General features: G+C 41.0%; 1 protein-coding gene across 1 annotated transcript in view; it reads left to right on the top strand.

Annotated features, from left to right (window-relative positions):
* Positions 1–22,389, top strand: part of LOC114663759 (trichohyalin-like) — a 247,472-nt gene that overhangs the window by 96,934 nt on the left and 128,149 nt on the right. The window contains exons 7-8 of the mRNA XM_051935916.1: positions 6,711–6,789; positions 7,032–7,275. Of these exons, the coding sequence (XP_051791876.1) occupies positions 6,711–6,789; positions 7,032–7,275 (323 nt within the window). The remainder of the gene's footprint in view (positions 1–6,710; positions 6,790–7,031; positions 7,276–22,389) is intronic.

Raw genomic sequence — 22,389 nt, 5'->3', positions numbered from 1 at the left:
AATTCTTACTTGCATGTTCTCTTCAGCATGCAACACTTCTCTTTCCTTACCTGAAAAATCTCAGAACACTTAGTACTGTCTACCACTAAAGGACATATTTAGTTTAATTTAAATGCTGATAACACAATATCTGAGAGTTTTCTCTGCGTAAGGAACAACATGCGTGTTCACATATGCACAATTTCAAGATTATTTATGAATTTTACAAACAGGCCAGGCAGTTAAATTATTGTTTTAGAAAATAATCATACAATCAGATTAAGGATCATTGTGTGCATGTTTTTATAAATAAGGCTATTAGATTTCAATTATAGCACAGTGTCACAAAAAGATTTCAGACAGTCAGAAAGGTTTGGGGCAGCCACCCATATATTATGATCCTGGCTGCAAAAGGTTAAAATTTGATTGAGTTGTTTACAAGACTGAGTCCAAAACAGAACTGAATACTTGGAGGTAAGATGGCAGTTTTAAGGGCTGGTAAAGGAAATGATGTCATCTATACCGGAGCCGGAAGTGACTTCATCAGAGGTGCTGGGAAATGCCGGGATTTCCCAGGAATGGTCTGTAAGGAACTGAGAGAGACAGTCAGCACACTCTGCCACCCCCTGGTCTGATGTAGCATTACACTTACTCCAGCCCTTTAGCTGTCTCCTACTCGTACATGTGTGACAACAGTTATTTTCGATTTAGAGTTTGCACATTAGTTCTTTGCCTGATTGTGTTTTTCTCTTGGTAATCATGTTCTCCTTCCACATCTTTTGTGTAGTTTAGGTTAATCAGAGACTTTAAAGTGGCCCAATGTGGTTCAGTGTCGATGTATATGGGAGTGTGGCTTGCATTAGACTTGTTTAGCATCCACAATAATGCTTCTTGCATTACAATCAATGCTGTAGTATGTGCTCATTGGAAGGAACTGCAGATCCACAAGCTGAAAATGTTGGAGCACCAAACTGGTTGTCCCTGTTTAACTGTAATTAAAACAAAATGTGTGCTTGATGGTGCTAAACAAACAAAAATCAGGGTCCTAGTGTGAGGAGCCTTTTTTGTCTGGTAAAGCCTATGAGAGTCACGGTGGGAAGAAGCTCCGTCCTGTGGTGCGTTCTTGTAATGAGTCACGCCTCCTTCCAGGAACTACAGGATATGTAGTGAGGTGGAGTCATTTGCCCGCACTGGGTGTCTTCTCAGCACTGTGGAGAAAAAAATAGAGGATAAGGTTAACGCCAGTGGCCTCTCTTGACCCAGGATGGAAGTACATACCTCAGGAGAACTCGGAGAGTGATCTACTGAGGCGCATGAGTGATAAGTACAATAAGTGGATAGCTGATTGTTCATGTGTGTATATACTATATAGAAGACAGTGCCGACATGTTAGCACATGCAGGCAACTGTTTCACTGTACTCTGTAAATGTGGCAACAATGACTCTCTCTATATACTGTATAAACCTATATATACTGCAACTATAGTTGAATTTCACATCCAGAGTTGCCTCAAAAATTCTCTGAAAAGATTTTAAACACTATTTATTCTTGAACTCAAAAGAACAATATCAGAGTCTTTTAAAGACAGACTACAAACTTGATAAACTTCTTTTGAAAAATCATCATCTTTGAAAACATCTAAAATGAGGTGATCATTTTACATTGGCAGTTTGCTATAAACACTAGTAATTCTCCCACTGACCAAGATTTAAATTACATGTTATCAGCCGTCATCCGCCTAACCCAGCATCTTTACTTTGGGTTAAGCAGGTTCAGTTTTTGATGGGATCGATTATCTTGTTCTTCTTCTTTCGGCTGCTCCCGTTAGGTGTTGCCACAGCGGATCATCTTCTTCCATATCTTTCTGTCTTCTGTATCTTGTTCTGTTACACCCATCACCTGCATGTCCTCTCTCACCACATCTATAAACCTTCTCTTAGGCCTTCCTCTTTTCCTCTTCCCTGGCAGCTCTATCCTTAGCATCCTTCTCCCAATATACCCAGCATCTCTCCTCTGCACATGTCCAAACCAACACAATCTCGCCTCTCTGACTTTGTCTACCAATCGTCCAACAAGAGCTGACCCTCTAATGTACTCATTTCTAATCCTATCCATCCTCGTTACACCCAATGCAAATCTTAGCATCTTTAACTCTGCTACCTCCAGCTCTGTCTCCTGCTTTCTGGTCAGTGCCACCATCTCCAACCCATATATCATAGCAGGTCTTGCTACAGTCCTGTAGACCTTCCCTTTCACTCTTGCTGATATCCGTCTGTCACAAATCACTCCTGACACTCTTCTCCACCCATTCCACCCTGCCTGCACTCTCTTTTTCACCTCTCTTCCACAATCCCCATTATTCTGTACTGATGGGATCGATTATGTCCTTCCTTATTCTTGCTCTGATTTGGTCACCTGTCATCTTCCAGAGAACATCTCTGCATGTAGCTTAGCTCACAGAATCAGTTTCTACATCTCTAAACAATTTCCATTATTTCAATGCTTAGCATTCTCACAAACTGCAATTAAAGAAAATTTCTGTATACAAAAAACAAACAACTTTAGATATGTAAATTAGCAACTTCGGGAACTGTGCAGTATGTAGAAAATCTTAATTATACTGTAACTCAAACAGAACAGATGGCTATCTAATTACTTAATTATGCACTGAATCCTGTCTGAGGAGCAAGAAGACAAATGTTCAGTTATCAGGTGCAAGTGAGCATCACATTGTAAGTGCTACAGGCAGGGTGTGGTTGGATTGCCTTTCAGATGTAATGCTTGATATTTTATTTCTTTTTTCATTACCCTTTAATTTTTGGTTTTCCTACACTTTACCCTTGTTAGGTAAAAATGCATTTTGAATTTTTCTTGTTTTTGCATTTGTCACCAACATTTGAATTATTCGAAAAAGTAGGGTTATTACTAAAGAATCTCAGGTTTTCCTCCCAGTTATCCCTACAGACACTCAAATACAATATATGCGTTAACATAAGATTCTCAAACCCAGTTCAGTGTAGAGCCTGTCCTGGCATCACCAAGTACAAGATGGAAAAAGCCATTAACCATTAATAGGGCAGGAGTCCATTGCTTGGCCCACTCACACACATCAGCATTCACATCAGTTTTGAATCTCCAGTTAACCCAGTCTGCATTTCTTTGGGGATGTGCTAGGAAATCAGGATTATCTGGTAAAACCACAGTGTGGACAATAACCTAGAATGGGATTCAAGCCCAGCACAATTAGGTCTGTTAGCCAGCAAAGCTAACCACAGTACCGCTCCTGTATGGACATTCATTAGGAGATCCTTGTTAAGATCACCCAAGGAATAATAATAATAATAATAATAATAATAATACATTTATTTATATAGTGCCTTTCCCATGCTCAAGGCACTTACAGAATATAATAAAGAATAACAGTGTATACAGTATATAGCATTGTACAAACCAGATAAATAAATAAAGAAGATTAAGACAGTGAATTCTGGAAAAAAAAAAACAGACAACATAATTGATGGTCTCGTGCACACACACACAGGTTACATGAGCATCATGACAGAGAGGTAAACTGAGAGAAGGGTAATAAAGTCAAGTAGAGCTAAAAGGCTTCCTGAACAGATGAGTTTTGAGTTGTTTTTTAAAAGAATTCGTGGAGTCAGCTGACCTGATTAATTTTGGTAGGCCATTCCAGAGTTTGGGCGCTATACAGCTGACGGCCTTGCCACCCATGGAGTGTAGATTAGTGAGGGGCACAACAAGATTGCCAGAATCAGAGGACCTTAGTGGGCAGGCAGGCACATAGTGATGGAGAAGGTCACTGATGTAGTTTGGCGCAAGGTTATTTAAGGCTTTGTAGGTTATTAGTAGGATTTTATATTCGATTCTGTAAGACACAGGGAGCCAGTGAAGACGAAGCAGGATGGGTGTGATGTGCTCGCTGCTGCTGGTTCGAGTAAGGACTCTTGCAGCTGAGTTTTGAATAAGCTGGAGCTGTGTTATAAGATTAGAAGGGGCACCTGCCAGTTGGGAATTACAATAATCGATGTTTGATGTGATAAAAGCATGGACAAGTTTCTCAGCATTAGAGAAGGAGAGGAAGGAGCGAACACAGGATATGTTACGGAGGTGAAAGTAAGAAAGTTTCTTAATGTGATTTATGTGGGTGGAATATGAAAGGGAGGAATCAAAAATGACAGCAAGATTTTTTACAGTAGAGGCAGGTCTGATGAGATCACTGCCAAGATAGACTGGGAAGGAGCTCATTTTATTAAGTTGCATTTTAGTCCCAATTTGCAGGAGTTCAGTTTTATTGCAATTTAATTTTAAAGAGTTCTGCTCAATCCAGGTTTTAATTTCACTAAGGCAGGCTGTGAGCTGAGAAAGCTCTGATGAAGTTCCACTTTTAACATTGAAGTAGAGTTGAGTATCATCTGCATAAAAAAAAAGGAATAAAGTAAGGGCTCCTTTTTTTCAGTTCTGGATGGCCCCATTGGCTACTGGTCTTTGTTCTAACCATATTTCCTAATTCTTTGCAGAAAATAAAACTTCTTATTTAATAGTATAGTTTTCATTCTGCCACATCTGGTGATTCTTATATTGCAGATTTTACTTTTCTGATAATATTGTCCATATGATTTGCAGAGTGGAGCAGATTAATAATTTTAAGTCTTCCTGTTATATTCACCTGGCTGAGGTTCAAATGTTTGTTTTGTGTCTTTATTGCACATTTTTTATTTATTTGCATGTGTTATTCTTCATGTTTTAGTAATTTTTTTTTACATTTAATGTATCTGTAGCTAAGCCTGTGTTATGTTCCTTGTGTTTTGTGGGTGGTCTCCCAAAAGGGGGGGTCATCTGCCAATTCCTGCCAGACTTGCTCTCTTCCACAGTTCCTGTTAGTTTGTTTTAAATGCTCCATTAGAATGTTTGGAGTGTATTTACTCAAGTTTGGTTCCAGAGCGCTCACAGTGGCTGCAGGTTTCTGTTCTAACCCAGTTTTTAAATTAGAAGCCAGCTCTTCCCGCTGAAGAAAACAATTTGAAAATTTCATTTTAGTTAAGTCACTTGTTAAAATTCACTACCGTTAATTACTTCTTTTAGTAATCACAGTTATTGTGATTTTTCTGTACCTGTGATATTCTGGATATTTGAACTTGCACTCTGTTTTTTGACCGCACCTTGGATTCTGCATTGGGACTTTGTTCGCTACTTGTGTTACTGGCAAATTCTTTATGTCTTTTACATTCTTCAGAGCTTCACAGTGTAACAGAGCATTTGTGAGAATAAACATTGTATTTTATAAAGACCTGTGTTTGCCCTTATATCTACCTACTCCTTTTTCTTTACTATTTCTTTGCAAATATTTTATGAAAACAAATACTTCATGATGAGCACACATGGGTGTAAATGGAACCAAGTGGGATGGTGAACCTCTGACTTCTCTGCCATTCATATCTCATTCTTAAGTGGCAGCTGAAAATAAGAAGCAAAAGAGTGAATGTAGCTGCTTAAAGTTAAAAGAAGAACTCTAAATTTTAAGAGTTAACTAAAATTTAGTAATTTCCTTCAGTGGTAAGAATTGTCTTCTAATTTAAAAACCTGCAGCCACTGTTGCCCTCTGGGACCAAACCTGAGTAAATACTGTGTAGGTGCCATAAGGGCTGGATCAGCATTGTAGCCAGAAGAGTTGATGGTTCCTTACCTGGACAGGAAGCCCCTACAAGGGAGACAGGTATCCTGACCAAGGAAGAGAGAGGAACGAGACCCGGAAGAGATGGCCAGAACAAAGGGTCGGACAGCCCATTGAAGAATGAAGATGTCACTGGGGGCTTTTTCCTCCCCCAGCATTCTAGCTGGCAGCAGCCCCAGATATCGGTCCCCAGGAGGAAGCCTGCAGGACATGCAGTCAGGCAGAGGAGCCCTGCTGGGGTCACTGGGTGCCGTAAGACGGCACTGCAGGAAGACAAGCTCCCTGTTATAATGGACTTCCGTGTGACCCGGAAGTGCTTCCATCGGGCAATCACCCTGGCACCGGAAGTACTCCCGGGTCTGTTATCAAAGGGACCGCATTACCTTATCCAGGCGAGTTAGAGTTAGGACGAAGAGAGGCAACACTCGACTGGAGGAGGGCAGTGCAGTGGTACTTTTTGGAAGGGAGAGAGATTTTATGTCTCAGAGAGAGTAACCTTTTTTTTGTGCTATTTTGTCGCATTATTTGAACCGGACATTCATTCTGAGTTGGTGTTTGGGTGTTTGGGGCTCACTGTCACCCTGGTTTCTATCACAACTGTTATGCAGCTTTCTATTTTTTTATCCTTCCTTCTACAATATTTTGCATGTAAAAGTAAAAAGTTTTAATAGTTCAATACACTTTGCTGTTAAGACAAAGATTAATATTTTTTATTTGCTGAAAAACTAAATTGGCCCATTATCAGTGAATCAATGTGTCTCGTGATGAAATGGAGTCTCATCCAGGATCGGTTTCCTTCTTGTATCTCATGATGCTATGATAAGATTCACCTCCATGCAATCCTGAACTGGAGTAGTTTATTGGAAAAAGAATTAATGGATGAAAATTAGAACAGTAGCCATGAAACCACAAAAAAGACAGAGATGCAGACAGATAGAAAGACACTAGCCAAATTAAGTAAAGCTACCCATCATTCATGTAACAACTTAATTAGAAAGTATAGGAATACATAATAAATGTAATCTGATATCATTACAGGAATAGAAAAATCTGAAGACTTCCGATTCACTGCTCCTAGCAAGAATGTTGGATCAAAAGCAGCACATTCCGAATCCGAGTAAGTAATTAACTGTTGCTTGTCTAATGGTATTATGTGTTTCTTAATAGTTCACAATTCCTTGGTCCTCTTTGAGTCCAATTTCCTTTGAAACTGAAAGGGTTTTTGAGACTTTGAAATTAGAATGATTTTAGAAATTTCCAGAAACACTAACATTCTGAAATTGATCTTGGGAATGAGGTAGGCTCAACATAATGACTTCACGTTGCAGGTGCATAATTCCAATCTAATTTTCTTTACAGTCAGAAAAGCCAGTCCAACCAATGGCTCCAGGATGCTGCATCACAGATGGTCTTTGCTGATAAAGAGCAGTCTTTTGGGAGAGGTATAGGAAGGCCTTCAGATCTGCTTCAGAATGATCAGAATCTATTCCAGGCTTTCAGCTCTGTGACAGGTGGCCAAGTAAACCCTCTCCAGCAGGTGCCAGTTGAAGGGCTGAGTGAGGAAGCATTTCTACAGCAGTTAATCCAAAGCATTAACAATAAGGTAAGACTTCCTTTTACATTAATTGATTGGGAGCATTTACCTCATATTACAGGCTTCTTCAATCTGTGGCCTCTAATTAGGTGTTCTCTCGGCACCTTCCTAAAATTTCCTGGACTTGAAATGTCATGCCTTGATGGCAAATACCATCCTCATAATTATGTATATCATTATGTGCAGCACAATGATCCTCTAGTGCAAATGTGCTAAAAAGTATTTTAAGAAATGAGAATGCTCCTGAAAAAAAGGAGATACTCAAATAAGAGAACAGTTAGTTGGATTTTAGAAGGTGCATTCAAAAAAATGATGATGATATACGTATTCATAGAAGAAAAACGGTGCTCAGTATATGCACACTGTATGAAAAACCAACAGGCAGAAATTTGGGGAATTTCCTACTGAAAGAAGGGGGAGTCAACTTAAAAATGGGTGCATTAGAAAGAAAAAGGAGAAAGGGCAGAGTTTCAGTTCAGATGAAAGTTTAGATGTTCAGATTAGAGATTGCAAATGCAATTGTGTGCTACAAAAGGGGCTGCTCCAGTTACCAAATCTGCTTAATCTAATTTTAGGGTTAAGAGGAAATGCGTCAAGTTCACGGTAGAAACCAAACCTGAGCAGGGAGCCAAACCCACACTCATGCAGACATAGAAAGACTGCTTAAATACTCTCTCATGCCATAACCAGTACGTATTTCTAGTCAAAGTCAAAGTATGGGACTGTTTCTGTTGCTGTTTGGAATCGATGCAAAATTACGAGCTACTCCCATTGCATTGTGCTACTTGCTGTAGTCTGGCAGTTTCCATGTCTGTTAGTGGCCTTCTCAATATTTGCCTATGTAGATGTTGACCTTATTAGCAGAAAACTGTAGTTATTAAGGATATTTAAAGCTGAATATTTTATACACAAGCTCTCCATTTCCTTTAAACTGTGGATGACTCACAAACATTCAGTGTATGTTTCTATAATAAGTGATAAGTTATGTTGCACTGCTCAGATAATGTACTTTACTGATAGTTCTGCAGTGGGAGATTACATTTTCTTGGTCTAAGAACTACACCTTGTCCACCAGGTTGTTACTCATGTCCACCCTCTTTGCAGCTTATGGCCTAATTCTCGATTTGTTCATTTTCAAAATTACTTATTAATATTCGTGCTGGTTTATACAACTGAAGGCCATCTACAAAAGATAGGAGCCCAGACCTGACCAGTACCACCAGCAATTGAGTGACAAAGTACAAAGCCCTCTAAGCTATCACTTCCATCTACTTTTCGGTCTATAATATCAAATATATCTTCATGGATTTTTTCTCTCTGGGAAAATCCACTGGCCCAATTACTTCTGGTCTGTGCCCTCTGTAGCAAATTCTTCAACTATTCCTTCTGGACTGATGCCATGTTCAGCACAAAGCTGCTTCCAGAACTCAAAACCAATCTGGTTTCCACATTGGCCCAGCTGTAAAGTGATCATTTCCCTAGGCATCTTTGGTTAGTTGGACGTTACACTGTCAAGAAATGCTTCAGCACAAAAAAAAAAGTATTTCATCCCGTCCTTCAAACTGTACACACAAAAAAAGCGCCACCACCGCCACAGCAGAGAGCAAGCGTGTGACTTTTTTAGCAGGTTTGACCACTCTAACCCATTCTCACTTTCATCTCGGAGTACCGCACCCTCCACCCATCCTTCTGCTGATACCAGCATATGAGAGAGTTTCCCTCCACCCACAATTACAGCAGCCCAGGTAAGCGGAGAGCTGAGGAGACATCATGCCAACTAAGCAGTGGGTTCAGATGGAGTATCGCCACAACTGCTGAAGGCCTGTGCATTGGAGCTGGGGAGTCTTCTACAGTGCAACTTCAACCTGAGCCTGGAACAGGGGAGAGTCCTGAGGCTTTGGAAATCATCTTGCATCACCTCAGTCCCAAAGGTATCACGTCCTGGTGAGCTGAATGACTTCAGGCCTGTCGTTCTGATTTAACATGTGATGAAGACCATGGAGCAGCTGCTGCTTCACCACCTGAGGCCACAGGTACGCCACGCCCTCGACCCTCTGCATTTCAAATACCAGGAGAAGGTGGGAGCGGAGGATGCCATCATCTATATGCTACACCGATCCCTCTCCCACTTGGACAGAGGCAGTGGTGCTGTAACAATTATGTTTCTGGACTTCTCTAGCGCCTTCAACACCATCCAACCTCGGCTCCTTAGTGACAAGCTGACAGAGATGGAAGTAGATTCATACCTGGTGGCATGGATCGTGGACTATCTTACAGACAGACCTCAGTATGTGCATCTCGGGAACTGCAGGTCTGACATTGTGGTGAGCAGCACAGGAGAACCGTAGGGGACTGTGCTTTCTCAGGTCCTGTTCAGCTTATATACATCGGACTTCCAATACAACTCGGAGTTCTGCCATGTGCAAAAGTTTGCTGACAACACTGCTATCGTGGGATGCATCAGGAGTGGGCAGTAGGAGGAGTATAGGAACCTAATCAAGGACTTTGTTAAATGGTGCGACTCAAACCACCTCCACCTGAACACCAGCAAAACCAAAGAGCTGGTGGTGGATTTTAGGAGGCCCAGGCCCCTCCCAGAACCCATGATTATGAGAGGTGACTGTGTGCAGAGGGTACAGACCTATAAATACCTGGGAGTGCAGCTGGATGATAAATTGGACTGGACTGCCAATACTGATGCTCTGTGCAAGAGAGGACAGAGCCGACTATGCTTCCTTAGAAGGCTGGCGTCCTTCAACATCTGCAATAAGATGCTACAGATGTTCTATCAGATGGTTGTGGCATGCTGGGGAGGCAGCATAAAGAAGAGGGACACCTCATGCCTGGACAAACTGGTGAGGAAGGCAGGCTCTATTGTAGGCATGGAGCTGGACAGTTTGACATCTGTGGCAGAGAGACGAGCGCTGAGCAGGCTCCTGTCAATCATGGAGAATCAACTGCATCCACTAAACAGTGTCATCTCCAGACAGAGGAGCAGCTTCAGCAACAGACTGCTGCCACTGTCCTGCTCCACTGACAGACTGAGGAGATCGTTCCTCCCCCACACTATGCGACTCTTCAATTCCACCCGGGAAACACGTTAACACTATACAAGATTATTGACTATTATACCTGCCTCACACTATCCACCTTGCATTTTTTAACTTGCACTGTGCTTTTATTGGTCTTTAATTAATATTGTTTTTATCAGTATGCTGCTGCTGGAATATGTGATTTTCCCCTTGGGGATTAATAAAGTATCTATCTATCTATCTATCTATCTATCTATCTATCTATCTATCTATCTATCTATCTATCTATCTATCTATCTATCTATCTATCTATCTATCTATCTATCTATCTACAGAAGTGAAGTGAAGTGAAAGGAGGAAAGTTCAGCAAAGCTCGAAAAAGTCACACTTAGCAAGCACGTTATAAAGCTTAAGTGCTTGCCGGGCATTGTGGCTGTGTGTATAATCAGTTCACGCAATTGATCCAGTAACATCCACCCCTTCATCTCATCTGAAACCTTGTGGAAAATACTGACGTGTGGACTACAATTCCCTTCAGCCCGTGTGCTGCCCCAGATCATTTTATCAGTGCTCACAAACTTTAAATAAGAATATTAACAAATGTGGCATAAAATCAAAGGTAGCAAGTGCTGTATTTTTTTTCTCAACCACTTTGAAATAACAAATTCATTGTCTTTCTGGATTACAGTGTTTATTTTCCAGTACATTGTTTTATCTAATCTTGGATTGCATTTAGACATGTTGCATTTACTAAATACACTTTCCCTCATTTATTTTAATCCGGACCCTTTTTTGAGAAATGTGTTGCCAAACCCTGAAGCAGCTATCATACTTTCTTTCTTTCTAACCCTTTCTCTCCCAAAAAAACTCCAAAACTCAAATACTTTTTTTTTAGTAAATACTGTTATTGTAGACTTGCACACGAAACATAACATATTAAAAAAGGAAGCTCAACTATTTTGCTTATCATTACTTATTGAGATGTCGCATTTGACACAATCTATGAAACAAGTTTCGGGCAGCCTTACAATGGCAGATGCGATAGACTTGGGTGTTCATTTTACTGTGCCCACCATATGTGATAATAAATCTGAGAATAACTGATTACACTACATTTTTTTATCAATGAATAGTCTTGCACTTTTTGAAAATGCCAAAGCAGTTGTCCACATGCCAATGATCATTAAGTTCACAATAACAATCAATGATTAGTGTTAAGTTAAATTTAAAAAAACAAAGAAAAAAAAAGAAAAAATAAAACAGAGCAAATTAAGTGATGGAGCCAAACCACGACTGCATAGAATGAAGTGCAATATTTTTTGTATAGCTGATGGAAATGCTGTTTATCACAATGTGATAAGAGAACAGGATGGTGCTTTTGTAAACTATAAGTATTTAGTAAATTGTTTTTTGTTAGCAAACATTTAATTCAAACCCAGTGTAATAATGAAGCAGTACTCATTATAGGGTTTGATGCCAATGGAAAGTTGAGATTTTTAGAAGTTTTTAGCTTTGAATAAATCAACTTTAAATCACCTTTGTAACATTACTGAATTCCACTGTTGGTGATGTCCTTTAATACAGTGTTCTGCTAAAATCACTTTCACACCACCACAATCAAGAGCTGACCTGTATGTGGCATATTGAACTGTAAGAAGCACATGTAAACTAATAATATTATCCTCGGCTAAAAAAAATACACATATTGCATACAGAAAATTACTTATTTATTTATTTAGTTACATAGTACTTCTGATACATCCAATTAACAACAAGAGTGTAACTGAGGCCCATTGTCTTAGAAAATTGTAACACAACTAGTACATTATAACCACTAACAGAACTGAAAGAAGTAACTATTTAGAAAATATATGAAGTATTAACAGCTCCTTATCTTAAACTTGGCTTTTAATTTTTATTTTATTTTAGAACCATAGCTCTGTGTGTTTCAATAATATAATATACTAGCTGTGTAAGCCCATCCTGTAAAAAGCCCGGGCTCCTAGAAATATATTGAAATCGTCAGAAGAAAAATTGAAATGCAAAGTTGGCAGTTTGTTTTGCGGACGTGCTCGCCCCCCTTATCTATCAGCTGTTAAGCGAGTTTCTCTCTCCTTGGAGGTTTCGTTTTGCCGATGTGCTCACCTCGCTTGTGTATTAGCGGCTAAGTGAGTTTGTCTTTTGTCTGCAGTTTCACTTTGGTGACAGAGTTGCTTTCTTTCAGCTTCATGCTGTAGCCTCGCACTTCCAGGCCGGACAGACGGACACATACACTTCCATGTGTAGATGTTTTTATAATATAATATAATATAATATAATATAATATAATATAATATAATATAATATAATATAATATAATATAATTGGTTTTAAGTATGTTTAATTATGCTTATGATTTTTCCTCTATAATTTATTTATTTTTTTGGTGCTTAACCTAGTGGTGTTTTTATTTAACACACTGACAGAAATTTTCAGTCATTCATTCGTTCATTCATGTTCCAAACCTGCTTATTCCAAAACAGAGCTGCTGGCAACAACAGTCCATTTGATATCACTAAACAAAAGGCAAAACTCATCCCTGGATTTGGTGCCAGTTTATATTTGCTCACAGGGCACCTGAACAACAGTTTAAATGCTTTTAGATGATAAACATAAAGAAAAAAATATGACAAAAATACAGAGTAACCCAGGATCAATTGCATTGCCCAATTAATTCATAAGATTTTATTAACAAAATTAAGAGACTGAAGTGCCATGGTTGTGACATAGTTCATTGACTGTTCTGCTCCAGCTTAGGTAGGCTTTTCTTGATTGATTCATGGAAAAAGCAGGTTAAATAGTAGCTGGATAGCTTGATATATTGATTTTAGGGAAATAAATAAGTTTAAGAGATTGTTCACCTGATTTTAAGGTTTGTTGATATAATAGCTTTCAGCATTATTTGTAAACTCACTAGTGTGAATAAGTGCAGAGCTCTTACTCACTGAAATAACAGCCTTCCTTTAGTTTCCATGTCCTCTTCATGTTCGCACATGTTTGGTTTTCTCCCATTGGCCTCAGACTAGTTTCTTTAATTAAATGCTGTCAGGCTATAGACTCACATTGTTAGTAGAAGTGTAACCCTCATCTTTAATTAAGATAAATGAGATATGAAACTGGATTAATGGGTAGAGAGAAATACAAATTAACTAATCATATCGACCTACTATACCTGAACGTGCTGGCATGTGCTTGACATTTTTATACTCTTGCTGTGCCCTTGTCATTGTTAAAATGAAAGAGCTGCTTTCGGATGTAGGCGTGTCGGCTGTCAGGCATATCACAGGTTGCATTTCCTGGGTCACATGTGCAGTAGAAGTAGCTGAGTGAGATTTTTAAGAAAGTCAAAGATTTAACACACAGTGTCTGTCAAGGGGTGTTTATACTGGAATGTTAACTGCAAAAACGTGCAGGTCTCTTGTGTTTGATTACATTGTTCAATTGGTTTTAGTATTGTTTTAGCACAAATAACTATCAATTTTACTGTTACCCTTAAAAAATAATCTTTTAGTAAGAGGTATGCATTTCTTGATGGAACTGACTGTACCTAAATACAAAAAAGTGTATGTACATGTTCTGTCATTTTAAAAAGTTTTACATCTATATACAAAATATCAAAATAAAGAAAAAATTGAAATGTCTGTTTCAGGTTCTTCCTTTAACAAATTACCATCTGTTTGGTCTCCCACAAGCAACCTTCATCAGCATGCTCTTCGTGACCATATTTAGTTTAATCTGTAAAGAAACTGTAGAGCATTTCTAGCAATGCATTTTCCAAATAATGGAGTCAAGGCTAGATCTGGCCACCATGGGATAGAATAAACAACTCCAACCCCTGAAAGCATGCCAGTCTTTGATTTTTGTTTCCATTTGACGTCAATACCCACAGCTCTTTAAACTAAAAAGATTTTAATTTGTCAGAAAAAAAAAATATTGCATTCCCATACTTTCCTTGCTTTTCATCATGGTGCAGTATGGCTTGTTTGATGAACAAAATCCTTTTGAATCTGCAACATGCAACAGGGGGAAATACACAAATGAAAAATATAAAACTCTGCAACTTTCAAGCACAAATAATTACCATTACTTCATTTACTAAAGAAACAAAAAAATACAAAGACAAATTCCCTTCTTGGGAAAAATATCTATCTATCTATCTATCTATCTATCTATCTATCTATCTATCTATCTATCTATCTATCTATCTATCTATCTATCTATCTATCTATCTATCTATCTATCTATCTATCTATCTATCTAAATAAATAAAGTATATATTTATTATCTATCTATCTATCTATCTATCTATCTATCTATCTATCTATCTATCTATCTATCTATCTATCTATCTATCTAGCTATCTATTGTGATAAAGGCGCTTTATCGGCGCCGACCCGACACAGACTGACACCAGAGGCACAGGTAAAACAAACAGAAAGTCTTTATTTTCTTCTTCAGCTGTGGGACACGTCTTCCCTGAGTCCCAGCGGCCCTAACACAGTCCCAAAATAATCAAAAGTAAATCACACCCCAAATCACACTCTTCTCTTCTTCCACTCCTCCCAGGGCAGCTTTGTCCTCCTCCTCCCGACTCTGGCGCCCTCAGCAGTGGCTGTAGGCTCCCTTTATAGCCCGCCTGGAAGTGCTTCTGGTGGTAATTAACCTCAATTAGGCTGCACCTCTGGGTGTGGCTGCGTTGCCGCCCACACGGGCTCAGAAAGCCTTGCAGCTCCCCCTGGCGGTGGCCACGGAGCCCAACCAGGATGAGCTCTGGTGTTCCATAAAACAGGCCCCGATGCAACCCGGGGGGATGCCACCAAGTGTTCCGGCGGATGTAGTGTGCATCCCATGGATGCTCCCCTGGATCCAGTGTTGAAGGGGAATCCTGGCCGGGCATGGGTCCTGGCCATCCGCTCCATCAGCTGAGCCCCATGGGGCACAGCGGCTCATCCTGTGAGGGCTGGTCTCCTCCAGGATGGGGAGTTGGCATCTTCCTGTCCACGGCTCCATCGTGCAATGAAAAAATCGGACAACACCGCCAGCCATTGCCACAGCGGTTGCACTCAAAGCAATGCCGCTCCCCTTTGGTGCAATCCCTGTAGGACCAGAAACAGGATGGGAAGTCCTGCCCCGACATCCCCTCAGCTGAGGGTGGCTGGTGGTTCCACCCCTGCGCAGCACAGCCCTCCACTGTCGGCGAGCAGAAGGGCCTATGCTGCGCACTGTTTGGAGTCCCCGTCTTCCTTTGCTTCCTCTTGCTCTGGGCACACCAACAGTCTGGGTCCCTTTATGGGAAGAAAAGAGACTCCTTGCCGTCTGCGCCCCAGTAGATGCCTGTGAGACCAATGCCTGCAGGCGGGGCAAGGCTGTTTGGCAGCCAGCATTCACTAGCCGCCTCCTCGCATGCACTTCTGCCGCGCAATCGGTCATCACAGCTGCGTCTCTTGTAGGAGGTGCGGGTACTGGGCAAGCAGAACTGACACATACCGCTGCAGTTTTGCCCTGCCCTCCTATTCCTTGCTCTACAATACAGGCATCACTCACCTGCACCGCTGTGTCAGTGCAGCCAGAGAATCCAGCATCGCGCCTCCTCAGCCATTGTGTTATAGTCCTTAGGGGCACGCCGACCTTCCTCTCCAGCCACCCGAGTGTATCCTGGAGCAGTCCCAGAGCCTGAAATAAAGACTGCACCTCCCGTACAGCCAAACACAGGTTAATTTCGTCGGCCAGCAATGGACTTTTGCAGCTTCTGCTCCTTTCTCACCGGCGCCCTCGGGTTTCCATCAGATTTGGGGCGGAGGTTCTTCGCACCTGCTTATACTCTTTTACTTGCAGGAAGACAACACACATCCTCCACCCCACTACCTGCCACAAGGAAGCAGCTTCACTCCTCCACCGCCCCCTTCACCTCAGGGAAAGCTGCGTCGGGGAGAACATCCGGGCACTCATCCTCCACCTATTGTCCTGCAGAGAAAACAGAGACCAGATCTACCTTGCTTGCACTCAAGCTCGCCCCGCTGTCGCGCCGTGAATCGGCGCCCCCAGGCCAACGACACAGACCCGGGTCATCGACACCTACAAAGATCTCATCTCTAGACGACCTCTTGTCCGTGTGGCCTCTCTTCGGGGCACACCGACCGTGGCTTCTTTTCTGACAGCGGACGTCCAGCCAGCCGAAGACCTTGGAGTGCGCCTGGCTTTCTTCCTCCCCATACCGGCTCTGACGGGGTTATGGAGTCCTAGAGTGTCGCGGCCTTCCTACCGCGGGTACGCTCTTCAGTGCACTGTCTCGGGGTGCACCCCTCATGCTCCTGTGCAGTGTATGTGCCTCGCACTGCTGTGCCGGATCACCACACAAAAAATGTACAGGTCCTGGCCCCAAAAGATGGACCGGAATCCTGCCAACTATGCCAGTGTGATAAAGGCGCTTTATTGGCACTGACCCGACACAGACTGACACCTGAAGCATGGGTATAACAAACAAAAAGTCTTCATTTTCTTCTTCAGCCGTGGGACAAGTCTTCCCTGTGTCCCAGTGGCCCTAACACAGTCCCAAAATAATCAAAAGTAAATCACACCCCAAATCCTTTAGTTAGGTGTCCAGATATAAGTGCTGAAGGTTGTGACACTCAATATACAAATTACAGCCACTGCCTGTTCATATAACCTATGAAAATTGGAGGAGCAAAAATCTAAAACATGCCAAGGGCAAAGAAAAGAACCCATATAAATTTAACAAAATGGAGGCTTGTTTTGGTCTGTGGAGAAAAAGATATCAAAAAAAGTGAATGCACAGTGTGGCTGCAGTTTAAATAACATGGAATGAGAAGATGAATCATACTAATATAGTGATCCCCCACTGTATCGCAGTTCAGCTATCGCGCCCAAGCTACATCGCGGATTTATTAATATTATTATTATTACTAGGGGGCTCCGCCCCCTGCTCGCTTCGCTCGCCCATCCCCAGGTTTGGTTTACTGGATAAACAATTTAAAGAGATTATTATTTTCATGGAAATTGTTACATATGCATTATTTTCATTTTTACTTTAAAACTTTTGTAAAAACAATATTTGTCCTTTATTTCCTGCCCCGGGCCTGGTTAAATCTCTTTCTTGCAGGACTTATAATGCTGTTCACGTTGTGAAGGGGGTGGGGGCGGTCTGAACGCATGTTAAAGAGATGCGATCGGTTCAGCTGCTGTCTTGCTGCTGCTGCTGCTGGCCAGCTGTGTATTGTGCTTGTCGCACTTTGCGTCAATCACTTAAAAGCCTGTACAGCAGCTGTCCTTTTGCCACTTCGCGTCTCTGCTCTGCCGCTAGCGTTCTGAAGGAGAAGGAGGAGTTGGGGGGTTGTGAGGGCTGAACGCATGCTAAAGAGAAGTCCTCGGATTATCTGCTGGCTTTCTGCAGTTGCTGCTGGCAAGCTGCATGTTCTGTTTGTCGTTGTTTTAAGAGCTGGGAGCACCTGAAGTGTGTCTGCCAAAAGCACTCCAACAACTGCAAGGTTAGATATCAGTGAACTTGTTTTAAATTGTTTGTAAGTAGGGAGTGACGTGCAAAAGTCACCATCTCACGGGTTTTGCTTCCTAAGGTTGTAATGTCTAGTCTTGCATGTCGTCAAAGTGTCCCTCCGAGATGATCTGGTCTCGAACCCCCCCGGAGGCGCGCTACGCTCCTGCCACTTCACGTCTCTCCAGCTTGTGTTGTGAAGGGGGGGAGCTGAACGCACGCTAAGCAGAAGTGAATGGATCAGCTACTGGCTTTGTGCTGCTTCTGCCAAGATGCCTGTTCTGCATGTCGCTCTGTGCGTTGATCATTTAAAAGCCTGTACAGCAGCTGTTCTTCTATCTCATTGCCTTGTCTTGCGTGACGTTAAAATGTTTTATAATAGAGAGATATTACTCATACCCTTAGCCCGACATCCACATATCAAATGTGTTTACAAAGTGTGTTTTAATAAGTTTACATGTGTTTAAAGCATGTCGGAAGGGTATTTTAAGGCTTAAACTATAAAAAAAAATGTTTATTTATATGGTCTTTCTATATCGCGGATTTTCACCTATCGCTAATGGATCTGGAACATAACTTCAGCGATAGGCAGGGGATCACTGTAATAACAAGCCAAGATTATAACCGGGAGGACAGGAGTCAAACAGCAAAGACATACTGACAGAGCCAGTAACCATAATATTTCATGAAGAAGAACATAAGAGAATTTGTAACCAGAGAGATCTTTAACAATAATGACAGTCAGGAAGTGTACAATGTCGACCCTTATTCCGTCACAGTAATGAAGTCGCACAACAAACAATGGAGGTGTCCATAGTAAAAACAAAATGGCACAGTGGGAAGACGTATTTAAAAAATAAATCAAATAAATGGAACTGACCATTAAATTCCTTGACCTATCTAACACCAATAATTATATCTCCTTTATTTTTAAAGGATTGAGAAACTGCTGTAAATATGTAAAACAAATTCCAAATCAGGACGCATTTGTGAGAATGGTAATCCTCTAATGCTATGCTGATATAAAACTAAAGCTGACTGCTCTGCTGAGTATATGAAGAAGAGAAGTAAGTTATGCTTATGTATTTGTCAGGCTATGAGAATTACTGTCTGCTCTAGACTTGTCCAGTGCAGTCCTGACACTCGAGTGATGTAATACATAGAGCTTTCCTCTCTGTGACTCTGAGCTGCATTGAAGCAAGCGTCTCATGCATCGGAGAAAACTCAAATTGCACAGCCATCATACAAGGGTTTATGACTATCCCCACATCCACCCAATGACTTTCACACATAGGGAGGACTCCAGAGTAGGACAGAACCCATCCCCACTCAAGTTCTGGAATCCTTGCTATGTAAGGAGGCTTCTTCCCATTCAGAGAGGTGATGTTTCAAGTTCCCAAAGCCAGTCTCTATTTCCAGGGTGTAGTCTTTTTCTTTCCTACCTATGCTTGCCACTAAAATGACATTGCATCTGACCCTCTGCCCTGGTCTTGTAGGTGGTGAGCCCACAAGACAGCTCAACATTGTGCTTTTGAATTATTATGCCCCAAGCCTTTGCTGACCACCTGTTTGGCAGGATAACCAAATGAATCCAAAAACTGCAAACTTTATTTTGAGGATTACAGTGCTGGGAGTGGGCCTGGAGAAGGCCTGAAGTTTCTACAAGTAGGTCAAACTAGGTTGTTAAACCTATCTGTGAGCTCTCACTGCCATCCTTTTATTTCAATTATAATTCATTACACATACAGTAACAAGGGTTGTTGAAGCCCTTCAAGGACTGAAACTGTTAGGAATGGTGTGTTGGTGCTGGAATTTTGTTTGTTTGTTTCTTTATATTTTTTATGGTTTTGGATTTGTATGTTTTAAACTCGAGTAACGGCATGGGGGATTTTGTAAACAGACATTGATACTGTTTTCTCACTCATTAATATATTTGAATTTTCTCTTTCTCTTGTTTCTGTATTGATGTGTTTGAGACCAGTAAGGAAGCAATTTTGTCCAGTTATCTTGGCTGCTGCTCTACAGGGCTTTGCGTATAATCATTTTGCCTTCTGATCAGTTTACTGTATACTTTGGGGACTGCTACATCTGCATACAATGATTCTTTATTCTTAAATTGGAAACCACATAATAGAAATTGTGTAAACTTGGTACACAAACGTGAGATAGCAGTTCATAGTAAATTTATGATTACAATTCACCTGCTTAGTTTCTAATCTGACAGTGTGCACTATGTAAAGTCGAATGTCTGTAGCCTTAGAGTAAAAACGCTACAAAAAAAAAGTGTTTTATACAAGTCTTAAAAATTGAACATATTAGACAGTCAATAATACAACAATATCCTACCATTCAGATGTAAGAACCATAAAGAATTTGCCATCAGTAGTGCGTATACAATTTGATAAGGGCAATGACCTAAAGATAAAACTGGACTATTCAGAAAAACAAAAATACGCATTACTGGCAGGGTTCTACCTTGCTCATGACCACTTGATAATAACTCCATACCTTGGAGGTTATCTTAGAAGTGTACTATTAAAATTCACTACTTTTAAAAAGCATTCAGCTTCTATATGTATATGAAGGATACTATTATTTACTTGATATCAGCAAACTGAGAGAACTCTAAATTCCCCAAGGTGGTTTTCAAAGATTTTTGAAAGAAGTTTGATGCCACTCTTAAAAATACTAATTTCTCTAAGTACAGTGCCCTTGATAATGTTTGGGTCAAAGACACATTTTTCCTTGATTTATCCCTCTCAGCCACAGTTTAAAATTACAAATCCAACAATTCAGACGTGATTAAAATGCACATTAGAGACTTTAATTTAAGGGTATTTGCATACATTTCAGTCACAACATCTAGAAATGACATTTTTTATACATGGTTCCCCCTTTTCTGGGCAGCATAATGTTTGGGATAACTGGCGCCACAGGTGTTTGTGATTACTCAGGTGTGCTTCATTGCTTCATTATATTAGGCATAAGATACCACGGCCTGCTTCCACCGTTTGGAGTCTGTAGTTGCCATTGTTCAACATGAGGACAAGAGCTGTGACAGTGAAAGTCAAAGAAGCCATTATGAGGCTGAAAAACAAGAATAACACCATTACAGACATCGGTAAAACCTTAGGATAATTCTTTGCATTTATATAGCGCTTTTCTCACTACTCAAAGCGCTCAGCAATTGCAGGTTAAGGACCTTGCTGAAGGGCCCAACAGAGCAGAGTCCCTATTGGCATTTACGGGATTCGAACCGGCAACCTTCCGATTGCCAGTGCAGATCCCTAGCCTCAGAGCCACCACTCCTCCTGACTGAAATCAACTGTCTGGAATACCATTAAGAAGAAAGAACACACTGGTGAACTTCATAATCCCAAAGGGACTAGTAGGCCAAGGAAGACCTTCACTGCTGATGACAAAAGAATCCTCACAATGTTAAGAAAAAGCCCTAAATGCCCGTCCGACAGATCAGAAACAGTTGTCAGGAGGCAGATGTGTATGTGTAAGAGACAACTATCTACATAAGATTTCATAAATAGAAATACGGTGGCCACAATGCAAGATGCAAACCACTAGGTAGTCACAAAAACAGGATGGCCAGATAACAGTTTGTGAAAAAGGAATTAAAAGATCCTGCAGAATTCTGGGAAAAGGTCTTATGGACAAACGAGACAAAGAAGAACCTGTATCAGAGTGATGACAAGAGCAAAGTGTGGAGACGAAAAGGATATGCCCAAGATCCAAAGCAGACCACCTCATCTGTTAAACATGGTGGTGGGGGTGTCATGATTTAGGCATGAATGACCACCACAGGTAATGGCACACTTATCTTCATTGACGATGTAACTGCTGACAGCAGTGGCACATTGAATTCTGAAGTGTGTAGAAACATCTCATCTGCTGAAGTTCTAGTAAACGCCTCCATACCTATTGGATGACGCTTCATCCTACAACAAGATAATGAGCCCAAACATACTGCTAAGGCAACACAGGAGTTTTTCAAAGCTAAAAAAGGAAAGTTCTTGAATATCCAAGCCAGACACCAAATTTAAATCCAACTGAATATGCATTCCATATGCTAAAGTGAAAACCTAAAGGGACAAGACCCTGAAACAGGCAAGGAGCTGAAGATGACTCCATTAGAGGCTTAGTAGAGCATCACCAGAGAAGATCCTCTGTACCTGGTGATGTCTGTGAATCGCAGAGATCAAGCTGTCATTGCATGCCAGGGATATGCAACAATGTACTAAATATGACTGCTTTAATAGAGCCTGCCATTGCTGTGTCCCAAATATTATGGTGCCCTGAAACGGGGGGACGATGTTGAAAAAGTGTTGTCATTTTGACATGGTGTGACCAAAATGTATGTAAATACACTTAAATGAAAGTCTTCAATGTGCTCTACGATCACATTTGAATTGTTTGATTTGTAATTTTACACTTTGGAGTAGAGGGGTAAATCAAGAAAAAGTGTCTTTGTCCCAAACATAATGGAGGGCACTATACCCTGTATATAAGTACATGTAGGTGGGTCAGAGA

Source organism: Erpetoichthys calabaricus, chromosome 13, assembly GCF_900747795.2.
Source record: "Erpetoichthys calabaricus chromosome 13, fErpCal1.3, whole genome shotgun sequence".
Lineage (NCBI taxonomy): Eukaryota > Metazoa > Chordata > Cladistia > Polypteriformes > Polypteridae > Erpetoichthys > Erpetoichthys calabaricus.
The sequence above is the reverse complement of the archived record's forward strand: the minus strand, read 5'-3'. Positions and strand labels throughout refer to the sequence as shown.